This window comes from Carettochelys insculpta, chromosome 7 (assembly GCF_033958435.1).
Source record: "Carettochelys insculpta isolate YL-2023 chromosome 7, ASM3395843v1, whole genome shotgun sequence".
Lineage (NCBI taxonomy): Eukaryota > Metazoa > Chordata > Testudines > Carettochelyidae > Carettochelys > Carettochelys insculpta.
In genome coordinates this window covers 37482163-37498896 of record NC_134143.1, presented here as the reverse complement: position 1 = coordinate 37498896, position 16734 = coordinate 37482163, and the positions used below count along the sequence as shown (strand labels likewise).

Below are 16734 nucleotides of genomic sequence, written 5' to 3'. Positions count from 1 at the left end.
TGCAGGTGGGAAAAAAGCACTAGTGCTCTCTAGAGATCCTCAGCTGATTCTATATATAGCTAGACCCTCAAGCTGTGAACCAGAAATGCAAAAAGGAAGCACATTACCTCTTTCAAGGAAGCTGATGTAACCTTCACTATAGTTTCTCACTGTTTCGCCCCTCTAAGTAACATTACCTTTGTCTTGTCTTTTTGGCATCGGGCTGCCAGGTCTCAGCCATGCCTGAATTTCATCTCAATTCTGAAAGAGATGAGCAACTTCACCAACAAGGTAATAAAGCAGAAATGGAGCTGAGCCTCATCTGAGTACTGAAGACACCACAGACCATACTACCTGAACTAATAATCTGAATATAAAACATGAGAGATGGAATATGATCTATAATAACCCTCAGAAGGAACAAAGTTATTCAAGTACAACTTCATGTACCCCTGCCCCAGTCCACAAGCATTTTAATAATGTCAGATATAGATAATAGTCAAAAATGCAATTTTCTTTTACTTTCATCCACTACAAGGGAAGCATTCACTAAAGAAACCCGTGCCCTCTCTGTGCTATATTGGAAAACCAGATTGTGCCTGAGGTCAAGACTGTCATGAGGACTCTAGGTCCTGCTTTGACTCATCACAACCTTCTCGGTAATCTTCATTCAAAAATTCTTCCTTTGGAAAATTACTCCACATTCTAATAAATATTTGTTAAGGGTTAATTATAGAAAAGGATGATTAATATTGCAGTGACACAAATCTCATTGAAATTACATACAAATAGCTGGTGTCATTCCTAATACATCATGAAATTTCTGACTTTTTTCATGCTAACTATTCATTTGTCTGAAAGTCTGAAAAAATGTTTTAAAGATTAAAATGCTTATTTGTCTGTGAATTACAACTGTCTTCAAAAAATCAGTCGTTGCATGGAAAGTGTGTTGGAAGCTAAAGTAGCTCACCCATCATAAGCAGAGATGCAATTTTGGAGTGGTTCCAGAGAAACAGTAAATTAAGCTGAGTGAGCCATGCAAAAGCCAACTGAGGTCTAATGAAATAAGAATTGAGAAGAGTGGGAGGTTATATCTGTTTTCTTCTCTTCTCCCAAATGTTAGCATCTTGGCTTAACTAATTTTGTATGGATGTTGCTCTAATTACTGAAAGCTCTTGACCTCTTTCTGACAGGATTTAAAAAATATGTATCTTTACAAGGCTCTTATGCTAATCCTCAGGTTCTCAACCATCATTTTAAGCAATACAACAACCAAAGAGTAGGAAACCCTTGAGCTGGTAATGACATTTTGAACAGAAATATTTTCTCAAAGCTGTCATATATGTTCACAGCAGTTGGCAGCAAAATGAAGCCCATTTCAGTGAAATATCCTAATGTTTTCTTAAAAGGAGATTATCACGCTAATGGACTTTCAGATTGTAACCAATATGTTCAGGTTTATAAATAAAAAAAAAATAATTGGGGAAACAAATCTCCTAGAACTGGAAGGGACCTTGGGAAGTCATCTAGTCCAGTCCCCTGCCCTCTTGGCAGGGCCAAGCACCATTCCTGACATCTATTTGCCCCAATCCCTAAATGGCCTTCTCAAGGATTGAGCTCACAACCCTGGGTTTAGCAGGCCAATGCTCAAACCACTGAGCTATCCTCCCTCAAAAAACCTGTTAAACTGTGATATTAATGATTAATAAACCAATACAAAGTGAGTTGGTTCACCATAATGAAACATAGCATGACGAGGCTTCCCCATGGAGTACTAGCATCAGGTTTGTGCATGGGCAGGAACTTTGTTTCAATACAACAGGCCAATTCATAACTACTAGGCACACCCACAGGCTCAGTGGTACTCCACAAGGATAGAGAAGCTTATATTGTGCCTCCAAGACATACACAACCTTTGTACCAGCTTGCTCTGCCCATCTGCCTTTCCCTTGTTTTGTTCTGATGTTTCCTTTCCTGTTTTTTTACTGCTGAATGTCCCACTGTGTTGTGAATTTCAGCCACCTCCCTGTTAAAAACTCTTCCCACATTGCAATGGAGGCCTCAGGGGAAGGAACAAATTACCTTCCTAAAAGTGCACATGAGGTTTGGTTAGGGACAGGGACTGTAGTATTGATAAAACAATGTAAAATCCTGTGGACCTTATAAACTAACGTATTTGGAGCATAAGCTTCTGTGGGCAAAGAGCCACTTCATCAGATGCAGATCTGTTAGTTTATAATATTACAGGACTTCTCATTGTTTTTGTGGATAACACAGCTACCCCTCTGATACCCTGAGTCTCACGTCAAGAATTTATTTTTCTTTGGAAATTGTTCTGAAATTAATCTGATGGATGGCTTTCATTGGGAGGAGATGCCTGGCAGTTTTCCTTAGTTCTGTTACGATAAAGTTGCAGACTCTACTTTAACCAACCCTGTAATGCCAGAATCTGCCAGGCCAGATGGGCACTAGGACATCTGAGAGTGCAAGTGTTGAATCAGCACAATATCCAACAGTCCACTAAACTGAAACTGTACAAGGCTATAATCCTGACCAGTCTCCTGTATGGCTGTGAAACCTGGGTCTTGTACAGAAAAATATAAAACTGCTGGAGCGCTTCCACACATGCAGCCTGAGGTCAGTTCTGCACATTCAATGGCACGACAGAGTTAAGAACTTGGAAGTCCTGGATAGAGCAGGAACCACAAGCATCAAAGCCATGATTCTGAAAGCCCAGCTTCGCTGGACAGGGCCTGTCATACGAATGGAGGAGTCAAGAATCCCTAAGCAGCTCCTCTACGGTGAACTTTCCCAGGGCAAAAGGAATCAAGGTAGGCCTCGCAAGAGGTATAAAGACTGCGTGAAGGCCAACATTGCTCATGCTGGTTTAAAACCAGATCAGCATGCAAAAGACTGAACGGGCTGGCATGGTCTTGTACAACACACGTATGACAACTTTGAAGAGCAGCGACGCATACGCCTCATAGATGCTCATGAGAAGAAGAAAGCAACAGCAGCAGCCGCGCCAACAGAGCCACTTCAATTCCCTGGCCCCCACTGTGAACACCCATGCCATTCAAAGCTTGGACTCCTCAGTTACATGCGAGTCCACAACTGATGAGCCTGTGCAAGCTCAAGACATCATTGTTGGACATGACGGACTACCTACAAATATTCAATGCAATATCTGGATTAATACCTTTTAGAAAGTAAAGCAAAACAAATTTTCCCATAGCGTTTCTGCTGTTAATGTCATAGGCTGGTTTATATTTAAACAAGGATTTGCCTTTCTTTCTGTCAATGGGATGCAGGTCATTTGGAAATAAAGAATCCTTTAGAGCTGTCTAATCAAATCCATGTAATCTAATTTTATGCAAGAACCTATATTTTTATACATCACCTTTCAACATGGAATGTGAGCATGAGTTCTATCTACAGGCTCTACCTTATTTCTTTCCCTTTGCATTTCAGGAAGAATGCACCAGTGTTACTTCAGTTTGCAAATGTGTTGACAGAAAACGTGCTGGAAAGAGAAACAGGAGCACTGCTTCATAATTTCATTTGCAACACAGAGATCAGAGAAACCATAGTGCTTGTGCTTTTAACAAACTCAATACTAAAGGCACCTTGCCCAAGTCATAAGAATAGGTACATAGACTCTTCAGTATATTGAGAGATCCCTAGATTCTTGCAATAGCAGGTCCATTGTCGATCTGTTTTGCATTCCACTACTTTGTCTGTGCAGATTAGGTTTACTGAAGTAGTGGACCAGAAACCATAATGACTGGAAGATTTTTGAACATAGTGCTAAATGTGAATCATAGAATCACAGAATTCTAGGGCTGGAAGGGACCTCGGGAACTCATTTAGTCCAGCCACCTGCCTGAAGCAGGATCAACCCCAACTAAATCATTGCAGCCATGACTAAGTCAAGCTGGGATTTAAAAACCTCTAGGAATGGAAATTCCACCACCTCTCTTGGTAATGCATTCCAGTGCTTCACCATCCTCCTGGTGAAATACTTCTTTCCTAACATCCAACCTACACCTTTCTCTCTGTACTTTCAGAACATTGCTCCTTGTTCTGCCATCTGTCACCACTGAGAATAGTTTCTCTCCATCCTCTCTAGAGCCCCCTTTCAGGAAGTTGAAGGCTGCTACCAAATCACCCCTCAATCTTCTCTCCTGCAAACTTTATAAGCCCAAATCCCTCAGCCTCTCCTCATAGGTCATTTGCTCCAGCCCCTTAATCATTTTTGTTGCCCTCTGCTGAACTAGCTCCAATGTGTCCACATCCTTGGGGGGACCAAGGATGGATGCAATTCTCCAGTCAGCGCCAAGTAGAGGGAACAATAACTTCTCTGGATCTGCTGAAAATGCTTCTACTAATGCACCCCCATATGCCATTAGCCTTCTTGGCTACAAGGACACACTGTTGACTCATATCCAGCCTCTCATGCACTCTAATCCCCAGGTCCTTTACTACTGCACTGCTATTTAGCCAGTTGGTCCCCAGCTCATAACAATGGTTGGAATTCTTCTGTCCCAAGTGCAGGACTCTGCACTTCTCCTTGTTGAACCTCATCAAATTTCTTTTGGCCCAATCCTCCAATTTGTCTAGGTCACTCTGGGCCCTATCCCTACCCTCCAATATACCTACCTGTCCCCCTAGCTTTGTGTCATCTGCAGATTTGCTGAGGGTGCAATCCATCCCCTCATCAAGGTCATTAATAAACATGTTGAACAAGGCTGGCCCTAGAACCAATCCTTGGGGCACTCCACTGAAACTGACTGCCAACCAGATATTGAGCCACTGACCACTAGCTGTTGGGCTCTGTAGTGAGCCACTGTGGCCTCCCACTGACTCAGAGGCAGAGGAGGCTGTGCAGAAGCCCTGGTGGGCGGGCCTGGGGCCAGAACACCAGTGGCCCACCCCTCAGAGGGCGGGGCCTAGAGCCAGAAGGGCCAAGGGCAGAGTGCGGGACCCATTAAAGCCTGGGCCTCCAGGCAGGGAGGGAGTGCCTTCGCGGGCTCCCAGACGCCAGGGGCAGAGAACCCGCTGCCACCCGGCCGGTCGGGAGGAGCAAGCCCCCAGCGGCCCAGACCAGCCTGGACAGCTACGGATCCGGATGCCCCAGGGGACCTACCCAAACTTCCCAGACCTGCTAGGACCCTCACGCCGGTGGGGGACCCCCTCCTTGGAGGAAACCCCAGGCCCAGCCAGCCAGCCAGGGGCTAGCAACCACGAGGCCCCAGGAGCGGACTTCCCCAGAGTTCCAGTGGACCCCTGCAACCCCCAGGCCCAGGATTGCCTCGAACCCACCATGCTACCGCTGCCAGACTACCCCAATGATGTGGAGATGACCGACTGGCCGGAGCCCCCAGAGGTAGACGATTTGGAGGGGGCCAACCCCGTGGGACCCCCTGACCAGATGGACTGGAACCTTCCCCCGACAGAGGTGGAGGTAGGAAGTGGCCCGGGGAACGCTGCACCAGAACCCATGGCGGTGTGTTGCGGCCTGGATCCCCACCGCTGTGGCTGTGTGTAAACGACCCACAGGGCCCCGGGCCGGGTCGCAGTGGTGTGGGAGGGCCTGCGACCCCCTACCCCACTCCCTCACAGGGTAAGCCCTTGCTGGGCTTGTTCCTCCACCCTTGGGCTAACGTCCCGTCCTGAACTAAGGGCTGGGCTTGTTCCCCAAACCTAGTGCTGTTGCCCCACCCTGAACTGAGGGCTGGGCTTGTGCTGCAAACTGTGAGCTGCTGCCCTGCCCTGAACTGAGGGCTGGGCTGGTGCTACAGACCTTGGGCATCCCGGGACAGCCGGGGTGGCCGCGGTCCCACCCAGAGCTATGGGCACTGCCATAGGCCTGGGTGCCTACAGGCTCATCTGTCAAGTCAGCTCTCTACCATCTTACAGTCCATGTGTCCAATCCATACTTCCTTAACTTATGGGCAAGAATGTTGTGGGAGACTGTATCAAAAACTTTGCTAAAGTCAAGGTATATCGCATCTATTGACTTCTCCATGACCACAAAGCCAGTTACCTCGTGACAGAAGCTAATCAGATTGGTCAGATACAACTTGCCCTTGGTAAATCCATGTTAACTATTCTTGATTATTTTCCCCTCTTCCAAGTGCTCCAAAATGGATTTCTTGAGGATTCCGTCCATGATTTTTCCAGTGACTGAGGTAAGGCTGACTGGTTTATAGTTCCCTAGATTGTCCTTGTTTCCTTTTTTAAAGATGGGAACTACATTTTCTTTTTCCCAGTCAGCCAGGATCTCTCCTGGTCTCCATGAGTTTTCAAAGATAATGGCCAAAGGCTCTGCAATGACATCTGCCAGTTCTCTCAGTAACCTTGGATGCATTAAATCCAGACCCATGGATTTCTGTACATCCAGCTTTCTAAGTATTTCTTACCTTGTTCTTTCTCCACCGAGGGCTGCCAACCTCCTTTCAATACTGCATTGCCTAGTGCCATAGTTTGGGAATTGATCTTGTCCATGAAGACTGAAGCAAAAAAAAAAAAAAAAAAAAAAACCCAAAAAAAGCATTAAGTATTTCAGCATTTTCATACATCATCTGTCTCTAGGTTACCTCCCTCACCCAGTCACAGCCCTGCACACTCTGATCACCCTCCTATTGTTAACATTCCTGTAGAAACCCTTCTTGTTACTCTTCACATTCCTTGCTAGTTGCCTTTTGAATTGTGCTTTTGCTTTCCTGATTACTCCCCAGCTTTCTTCATCCATATATTTATATTCCTTCTTAGTCATCTGTCCACATTTTCACTTACATGCACGCTTTTTGAGTTTGAGCTCACCAAGGATTTCCATGTTAAGCCAAGCTGATTGCTACCCTGTTTGGTAGTCTTACTGCACATCAGGATGATTTATTCCTGTGCCTTCAATAAAGCTTCTTTAAAATACTGCTAGTTCTCCTAAACTCCTTTCCCCTTCATATCCATTTCCCAAGGGATCCTGCCCATCAGTTCTCTCAGGGAATTGAAGTCTACCCTTCTGAAATCAAGGGTCTGTATTCTACTGCTCACCTTTCTTCCTTTTGTCAGGATCCTGAAATCTGCCATCTCATGATGTGAAAGTGCTTCTTGGATTGGATATGCACACGTACAAATCTGTCCTGATATTCCTGAGGGGTTCTGGGTCATTCAGTGAATATAAATTCCAAATATTGTCATTACCTGCCTTGTTCCAACTTCTCAGATTTCAGAACAGCGTAGACCTGAACAAAGGACTTGTCTCCAAAAGTAGATGCCAATTTTCCTTACTCACACTGATCTGAAACACTTGCAGTACTTACACAATTTAAAGTAAGTTAGGAATGTAAGTAGAAAATTGGAATGGTGTTGTGGCTTTAGGTCAATACCTTGCATTAATTAGTTGTTGCTTTTTGTGTGTTCTGTATGGTCGTGGAGGTAGAACTGTAATTAGATAATAAGAAAATTGCTGAGTATTTTTTCTCTCCAAAAAGTAACTACTTTTGCTCTATTTATTCATTTTGAAGCTTCCTTGGAATGCTATGAATTACTTGCCTCACTGAAGACAGTCATTTAAAAAAGTAGTCCTTGCTATAAATGGCATAATTCTTTGCAAAAAAATCCATGCTATTGGAATGATATACTAGAAAGGGAAGAAAAAATATGTGGACATATGATTTATTGTTATTACCAGTCATCATAAAATTTTAAAAGTTATTGGTCTGAAAAATCACTCAGATCATTACAAAGATTTATTAGATGCCAAAGTTAAAAATAAAGGCAGTAGGTTGTGTGAAAAAATAAAAAGTATAAATAAAATTTATACACATAAGAAATGGAACAGTGAACATAATTTTAAAAATTCTGTGATTAGACTGAGATGGGTTGCTTTTGTATTGAGTCTTCTAATGATTTTCTGTTGATTTCATTGTTTATATATTAGTGTTTTGTTTCTGAACTATTTATCTATAAAAATGACAAAAGAAAACAAGTCCTATTTGTAACGCCAGCAGTACCACTATGATTGTGCACTGGCTTTTGTTTGAAATTATTACTGTGGCAGCTGCTTGCTCTTTATTAAATATATAATTCTAGTAGAGAACTGAGCAATTGGGGTATCTGATAGAGAGAATTAGATTTTTGCACACTCACAGTTACAGAGAAAACTGTGCTTTATTTTCCATGTAGTTTCTGTTCTGTGCACCCTTAGGGACAAGTTTTACTACATTTATCCCATTCTGAGTGGAACCTTGCAATTCCAGGTTGGATCTCTGGGCTACAGACCTCCTGTTTACAAACTGTAATCCAACAGGTTCAACTCTATTTGGCACTGGTATCCTCTGAGAATATGTGACAGTGGCTAATTAAAGTGATTCAAAAATACCTTCCTCAAAACAAGGGATATTTTTTAACCACAGATGTATAGTACCCTCCAAAAGGAATAAAACAAAAAGGGCCTGTGCACATATTTTCCCATATCTAAACCAGTTTACTGTTTTCTCACATGCTTTGGTAAGTTCCATTCAGCCCAATCAATTCCATCTCTGGGTCCAGAGACCCAGCCTGCTTGCTGCCAAGACTGTCACTCAATGTGTCACTGTCAGTAGCTTCCCCTCAGCAGCTGATGACAAGGCTCTGAATCTGCTTCTTTCAGGATGCTGTTATTAAGGTTTTAATATCCCCTCTGATTCAAAGCTCTGGTCTTGAAAAAGTAAACTTTTTTTAAAGCAATTTCTCTACTTTTTCCTCAAATTCCTTGGTATTTTCTGCCATGCTCTGATATTCTGTGCCAGTTTCATTTCCTGTATGTTCTCACATTAAAGAGCCTTGTTTGAATTAATTCTATGTAATCATGTAGAATAATATCAAATAGGTGAACTGAGGTGCATATGATATCTATGCAAATTAATACACAGAACGCCTTCCTTTTCCTCATTCAGTAAATCCACAACTATTTCCCTCCTCCCTCATTTTAAGGGCACAATGCATAGCACGGCAGCACAGTGCAGTGTAAATGCAACAGAGGAACTGAGAAACCTTGATGGATGAGATGGATGGCGAGAAATATTTATTTTCATTTTATGTGGATACTCCAGTTTCATAAAATTAGGTGGGAAGCATAACCTTCAAGAAAAACTAATAGTTGAGAATCTCAGTGTGGGAAGCAAGAGCTATTCCTCTGGAAAAACAAAAGTTTAGTGGAAGACTGAAAATGCTTGCAAAATATGAAGAAAATAAAAACCACAGCTACCAGGACTTAAGTTATACTGAAACGCCAGGAGGCTTTTTTTAAAAAAGAATTGTTCACAATTTAAAAACAGACCTACAAGCATCTAAGGATTTATCCCATTTATTGTAAAGCAAAGAGTTGTATCAGTGGCAAGGGGAATACTAGAACCTCAGCATATGGCAACAGCAAAAAATATAAACTAGCAAACCAGAGTCTGAAACAACATGGTGCTTCCAATGCAAGTAGTGACAGGAACATATGTATAAATGAAACCCTCATAAGTGTTGCCAGAAGGGTCTACGTAATGAAAGTACGTTCAGCCCTTCTTCAGATTTTCTTAGAATTCATCAATCTTAAATTGTATTTTGTAGACTACTTGTCGTGAGATGCTGTAGCCTTAAGCAGAGCAACAAATGTGACGTGTATGACAGGTGTAAAGAACTCTAATATGTGTGATTTGCTCACTGTAGATAAGATTTCTGAAGTGGAATTTAAAAATTGAAGAGATTGTGAAAAAATGTTATATGTATAAAATGGATTATCACTTATTAAACATTCTTGCTGAATCACGTGGACAAGAGTTGCTCTTTAAGCAGTGTTGTTTGGTGTGCATTTATACCTGTTGTTTTAAATTTAGTATATTCATATGTGTTAACCCTACTTTAGAGAGGACAGCTGTTGTGTCAGCTTAAGGCTATGTCTATACTATGGAGATAAGTTGATTTCAGATACACAGTTCTGGCTGTGGTATTTCCATAGCTAGATTTGACATATCGGAATCAACTTATTTCCCTAGTGAAGACTAGCCTATATATTCTGCCATCGACCTTCCTTATGCCACACTATCACTGACCTCAGACAGACTGATTTTGCTGCATCTTTACCAGATGCACAAAACCAAACTCTGGGAAGATTGACCCTAACTGGATCCATCTTCCACTTAGTATAGAAAAGCCCTAATTTATAGTAAAAGCTCTCATTCTGCGCAAATCAACCTATATATATGTTTTCCACTCACTTATTACATACTTGGCAATTAAGTGTACCATTTAAAATGTCTTCATAGCCATTCAGCAAGGACTGATGGGAAAGTGGAAATATTTAAAAATTATAGTTTTCAAAGACAGGCTAGGAAAATGTTTGATGGTGATTTTTTTCTTAGGCCAGCCTAGATCTTTTTATTTTCTTTACTTTTACGGAAATCTGGTTGTCCTTTTGTTTAATAAAAATTATTTTTTTAAGTAAGTTCTATTGAATTCACATGATGTCCCTCCCCCAGACACAAACTAGATTTCTGATCTGGCCTGCATTTCAAAATACTGGGTAGAGTAATAGGTTTCAAAATGAAAGCTGGCTGCTTCTCTATGTTTTTGTAAAAATTGACAAATAGCATTTGTACCATACACTGCTCTATACGAAAAAAATGAATTAGCTATGTGCACTTGTCACAATGTGACAAGATGGTGTGATATGACTCCTTTACTGTAACCAGGGGAGGAATTTAGCAAAGTAGTAGACTGGGTGGGCAAATTAAGGAAAAGAAAAAGAAAAAGAAAAAGAAAAAGCTGCGTTTCTGCATGCTTTTAACCCTTTCAGGGACTACCTTGCCTTGTCAAAGCCAGTGGATATGTTATAGTTATAGAAAAGATTTTCTATTGAAGTTGTATGTCTATGAGCACCAGCGTCTTTATGTTGTGAATATATCTCAGAGAAATATATAATGGTGATGTGATTGTTTTTTCCAGTTGTAATAAATGGCTTTTCAGTTCAATTGTGTATCATACTGTCAAATGTGAATGCATCCAATGAGTTAAAATGTATGCTTTATTAAAGCATGGGAAACTAATTTGCAAATGGTTATTGCCTACAGTAAATTAATTTCCTAAGAGAGAAGTTAGGAAACACTCTGTTGGAAAAGAGAGGGTTCCTAGCTTTTGGGAGTTAAAATGGGTCATAGCTTATGCTTGAATAAGTTCTTGCTGCTACAAACTCTTCTCCTGTCTACCTCTGGCTCAGCCTGGCCTCTTACTGTGATCCATCTGTCCATTCAGCCAAACCCTTCTCTTGGCCTGGAAATCAGAAGTCAGAGACAAAGTGTGCTGTTGTGTCAAACTAGGAACTGGAAAAATCAATTGCTCACAAAATTCACAGTGGTATTGTGCAAGGAGATTGTGTCAGTCAGTGGGTGTAAGCATTCAAGGAACATGAGGGTGCTTTTCCACTGAGGAAGGGGTGTTCCGGTGTGCAGTCTGGTGTTCTGGAGCTCATTCAGAAGGTGGGGAAAGGAAGGATCATATTGGTGAAGAAAAGACTACTGAAGACAAGAACAGTCATCTTTAGTCATCTAAGAAATAAGTGCATTTTTATTTGTTTGTTTAATTATGTTTATGTCCCCCTATAAAATAAACTTTCTATTCCTATGAAGTGAACTTTCTATTCTTCAGAAGATCTAACATTTTCAGAAGAAGCTAAATATGCCCATCCAAAATTCCAGACTGTTAATTTCTAAGGTATTATGGTCTTCTAACTAACAAATGTGCCACTTTTATTCAAGGTCCAGCTGAAAAGTGAAGAATCCAAAACATTTGCAATGAAGATACTGAAGAAACGTCACATAGTGGACACAAGACAGCAGGAGCACATACGCTCAGAGAAGCAGATAATGCAGGGGGCTCATTCAGACTTCATTGTGAGGTATTGTCAGTCCACTTCATAAACTCGTTTCAAATTGAGAACATCTCAGACTTGCTATTGTTTCTCATAAAATTGCAGTGTATTATGGAAGTGGTCATGAATTGTCCCACAAGCACTGAAGGTAACACACCTTTAAGTTAAACAGGTTGAACCTCTCTGGTCTGGCAACATCTACAGTCCAGAGTGATTTTAATTAGCCTCATGTCCACTTATCATGGGTGTGGCCAAATTTCCCATGGTCCCATAAAGTTTGTTTACAGCCAGCAGTCTTGTCTCTCAGTATTCTGGTTCCCTCAGCCCCATTGTGTTCTGGCCCCACAAGTAGATGTGGGTATATGATGCCATCTTCCCACAATAAACTGCAGCAACCCTCAATTTAAGCTACTTGTGTGTGGCAGCAGTAAGTCGATTTTGTGGGGAGCATGTGTGAAGGTGAAGATGCTCACAACTGAATGGATAAAACCCAGTGTTAAGAAGTTATTTTAATAAAATCGATTTTATCTCATAGTGTAGACGTAGCCTTAGATTCTGGAAGTCAAGTGCACTCTTTCTGGATCCTGCACCAGTATGGAGTCAACAAATTCAGCAAATCTTTTAATTATGCATGCTAAAACTGAATCTAGATGATCATCCCTCCGGCTTATTTACTCTCCAGGAGTAAAAAAGCAGTAAAACCAAATGTTGATCAGCAAGTGAATGTATAAGAGGTGGCCATGGTCACTTTTCTGATCATAATCACACTTAGATTCTTATATTGTGGAACATTTTAAGAAAAAATGGATGGTGAGATACTCCCTTATATAGTCAAGATTATCGTAAGAGCCTTGAGGAGTTGCTAAATCTGACATTTAATCATTATGACAAAGGTATTGACAATATTATTCAACATATTAGGTAGATTAATAAACCTAGGGCCCAAGTCATTCTCTTTGTGGTAAAATCCATGCACAAGTCTGTGGAGAATGAACTCTCCAGAACACCCTCACAAAAACTCCTTCCCCACATCACTGCTGGGGATATCTCCTCCAAAGTAAAATATGCTGCAACGCCTATTAGAGACTTAAGAAATACTTTCAGATCCATGGGAAGGGCTCTCTGCATTTGCACCAGCTCTAGTCTTTGACAGAACTTCCACTCCCTTATAGCTCAGTTTTGCTGGTGATGGGGCTCAGCAGAAGAGATAACGTAGCAGGGGACTTTATTATCTACCTATATGAACTCCACAGGGATGGAGCAGAGATGATGTGTCCATGTTACATCCTCACTTCTCCTCCCCCACTGTCTAGTCTCATTTCCTAAGTCTGTGCAGACCCTGGATGGCAGAGGGGCCTCTGTGAGATTTAACAGAAGAGGAAACACCGTTGGAAGGACTGCAGTGCACAAGTGATCACTCTGAGCATGGGTCTAGACATATAAACACAGCAAATACTCCCTCTTAGTACTGATCTGAAATGGAACAATAACTTCGCTCCATATGTTTCTGAGGGGTAGTGAATTTGTTCTCTGTACTCTATGCTAGACATTAGATAAAGAGAAGTGTTTTCTCGTATCTTATCTTGTGTAAGCATTAAGTTACGCAGACTTGAAAGGAAAATTGTGTATGTATATATCTTGAAAAGACTTGAAGCACCATCTGTTATTCCATTTGTAATATATTTATTTCAACCTCATGCTTGATTCATTTGCCACAGCAAATACTGTATGATATAAAGAGAGTGACACGATGTAATGCTTCAATCATCTTTATACTTTGCTTTTCTTTCAGATTATATCCAAAAAATGCCTCAGTTATCTAGATTGGACATACCTCTGAAATGCCAAGTACTTCTTGTAGACTATTACAGCATACAAATTATTTTCTAAATTTTTGAATGTGCTACCCACTCTCTGAATCAATATACTGACTGAGCTAGCAGGACATGTCAACTAAAAATACAAAGGACATTTTCATGTAATTGGAAAAGAACATATTCTCAAGACTGAGAGCCTGATCCTGCAAACTTACAAGTCTTGTAACACTGACCTCAATAGCTAATGAAATATATATTAAACAGCTTCTTCCCTTCTCTTTTGTTTATTTAATACATGTATAAGATGAGATCCAGGAAATTATTTCTCTTTATCGTCAGATCTATTGCAGAATACTGGGGTGAAAGCACTAAAATAAGGCTGCTCATGTAATGAACTACTTGCAGGACTACTTTAAGAATGAGTAAATCTAACATTGTTAAAATTGATCAGAAACTGTTTAGGTTATTGCTGCATACTTGTCACCATGGCACACAGAGTATATACTCAGGTAGCCCTTATCTCTAGTATGAGTATAAATATCAGACTAGCTGATGAGGCATAGCTTAGACAAATAGGCACATTGAAAAACATAAGTTGTTGGGCAAACATCAACAGGGTTTCTGTAAAGGAAAATCATGTTTTACTAATCTATTAGAGTTCTTTGAAGGGGTCAACAAACACGTGGACAAGGGGGATCCAGTAGACACAGGCTACGTCTACACGTGCAGCCAACATTGAAATAGCTTATTTCGATGTTGCGACATCGAAATAGTCTATTTCGATGAATAACGTCTACACGTGCTCCAGGGCCGGCAACGTCGATGTTCAACTTCGACGTTGCTCAGCCCAACATCGAAATAGGCGCAGCGAGGGAACGTCTACACGTCAAAGTAGCACACATCGAAATAGGGATGCCAGGCACAGCTGCAGACAGGGTCACAGGGCGGACTCAACAGCCAGCCGCTCCCTTAAAGGGCCCCTCCCAGACACAGTTGCACTAAACAACACAAGATCCACAGAGCTGACAACTGGTTGCAGACCCTGTGCCTGCAGCATAGATCCCCAGCTGCCGCAGAAGCAGCCAGAAGCCCTGGGCTAAGGGCTGCTGCCCACGGTGACCATAGAGCCCCGCAGGGGCTGGAGAGAGAGCATCTCTCAACCCCCCAGCTGATGGCCGCCATGGAGGACCCAGCAATTTCGACGTTGCGGGACGCGGATCGTCTACACGGTCCCTACTTCGACGTTGAACATCGAAGTAGGGCGCTATTCCTATCTCCTCATGAGGTTAGCGACTTCGACGTCTCGCCGCCTAACGTCGAAGTTAACTTCGAAATAGCGCCTGACGCGTGTAGACGCGACGGGCGCTATTTCGAAGTTGGTGCCGCTACTTCGAAGTAGTGTGCACGTGTAGACGCAGCTACAATGTACTTAGATTTCCAGAAAGCCTCTGACAAGGTCCCTCACCAAAATATGTTACGTAAATTCAGTTGTCATGAGAGAGGAGGGAAGATCCTTTCATGGACTGAGAACTGGTTAAAAGACAGGAAACATAGGCTAGGAATAAATGGTAAATTTTCAGAATTGGGAGGGATTGCTAGTGGTGTTCCCCAAGGGTCAGTCCTAGGACCAAACCTGTGAAGTGGTGAAGTTTGCAGACGACACTAAACTGCTCAAGATAGTTAAGACCAAAGCAGGCTGTGAAGAACTTCAAAATGCTCTCACAAGACTAAATGATTGGGCAATGCAATGGCAATGAAATTTAATCTGGATAAATGTAAAGTAATGTACACTGGAAAAAATAACTGCAACTATACATACAATATGATGGGGACTAATTTAGCTACAACTAATCAGAAAAGGGACCTTGGAGTCATCGGGGATAGTTCTTTGACAACATCCACGCAGTGTGCAGCGGCAGTCAAAAAAGCAAACAGGATGTTAGAAATCATTAAAAAGGAATAGAGAATAAGATGGAGAATACCTTATTGCCCTGATATAAAGCCGTGGTACACGTACATATTGAATACTGCACACAGATGCAGTCTCCTGATCTTAAAAAATACATATATTGGCAGTAGAAAAGGTTCAGAAAAGGGCAACTACAATTATTAGGGGTTTGGAACCGGTCCCATATGAAGAGAGATTAAAGACACTAGGACCTTTCAGTTTAGAAAAGAGAAGACTAATGGGGAATGTGACAGAGGTATATAAAATCATGAGTAGTGTGAAGAAAGCGAACAAGAAAAAAATATTTACCTGTTTCCGTAATATAAGAACTAGGGGACACCAAATGAAATTAATGGGCAGCAGGTTTAAAACATATAAAAGGAAGTTCTCTTCACATAGCACCACAGTTAACCTGTGGAACTCCTTGCCAGACGAGGCAGTGAAGACTAGGACTATTACAAGATTTAAAAAAGAGCTAGATAAATTCATGGAGGTTAGGTCCACTAATGGCTATTAGCCAGGATGGGTACGGAATGGTGTACCTAGCCTTTGTTTGTCAGAGGCTGGAGACGGATGGCAGGAGAGAGATTATTTGATTATTATCTACTCGGTTCACTTCCTCTGGGGCACATGGTATTGGCCACAGTCAGCAGACAGGATACTGGGCTGGATGGATCTTTCGTCTGACCCAGCATGGCTGTTCCTGTGTTAGTATATCATCCCACTACTGGATTCTTTCTACAGATCTTAACCAAAACAAGTAGATAACTAAATATTGGCTATTTGAGCTTGTACAGAAGCCCCCTAAGTGTCAAAATAAATTGAAAAATTGTATAGTAGTTAAGAAGGATCTAAAAGACAGGTTTATATTTATTTCTATTAATCTTCTGTGATCACGTGGTACATTTTAGTGAATCAAGAAAAATAGTTCACAAATAGAGGAGCATTTACTGCTTTAATCTGTGTTTTTCTGTGACCATTTGCACTCATGAAATCAAGAGACAAGTAGTATTGATTCAGTGAAACTTTGCAAGCTTCCTCATACAAGTCAGCAAGTTATCCTCAGTCCCAACCTGGATCACAAGTTTCAGAGT

General features: G+C 41.5%; 1 protein-coding gene across 4 annotated transcripts in view; it reads left to right on the top strand.

Annotated features, from left to right (window-relative positions):
- The window catches only part of PRKG1 (protein kinase cGMP-dependent 1), an 880390-nt gene that overhangs the window by 840146 nt on the left and 23510 nt on the right, over positions 1-16734 (top strand). For all 4 annotated transcript variants that reach the window (XM_075000323.1, XM_075000322.1, XM_075000324.1 and 1 more), the window contains one exon: positions 11763-11902. In XM_075000323.1, coding sequence (XP_074856424.1) covers positions 11763-11902 — 140 coding nt within the window. The remainder of the gene's footprint in view (positions 1-11762; positions 11903-16734) is intronic.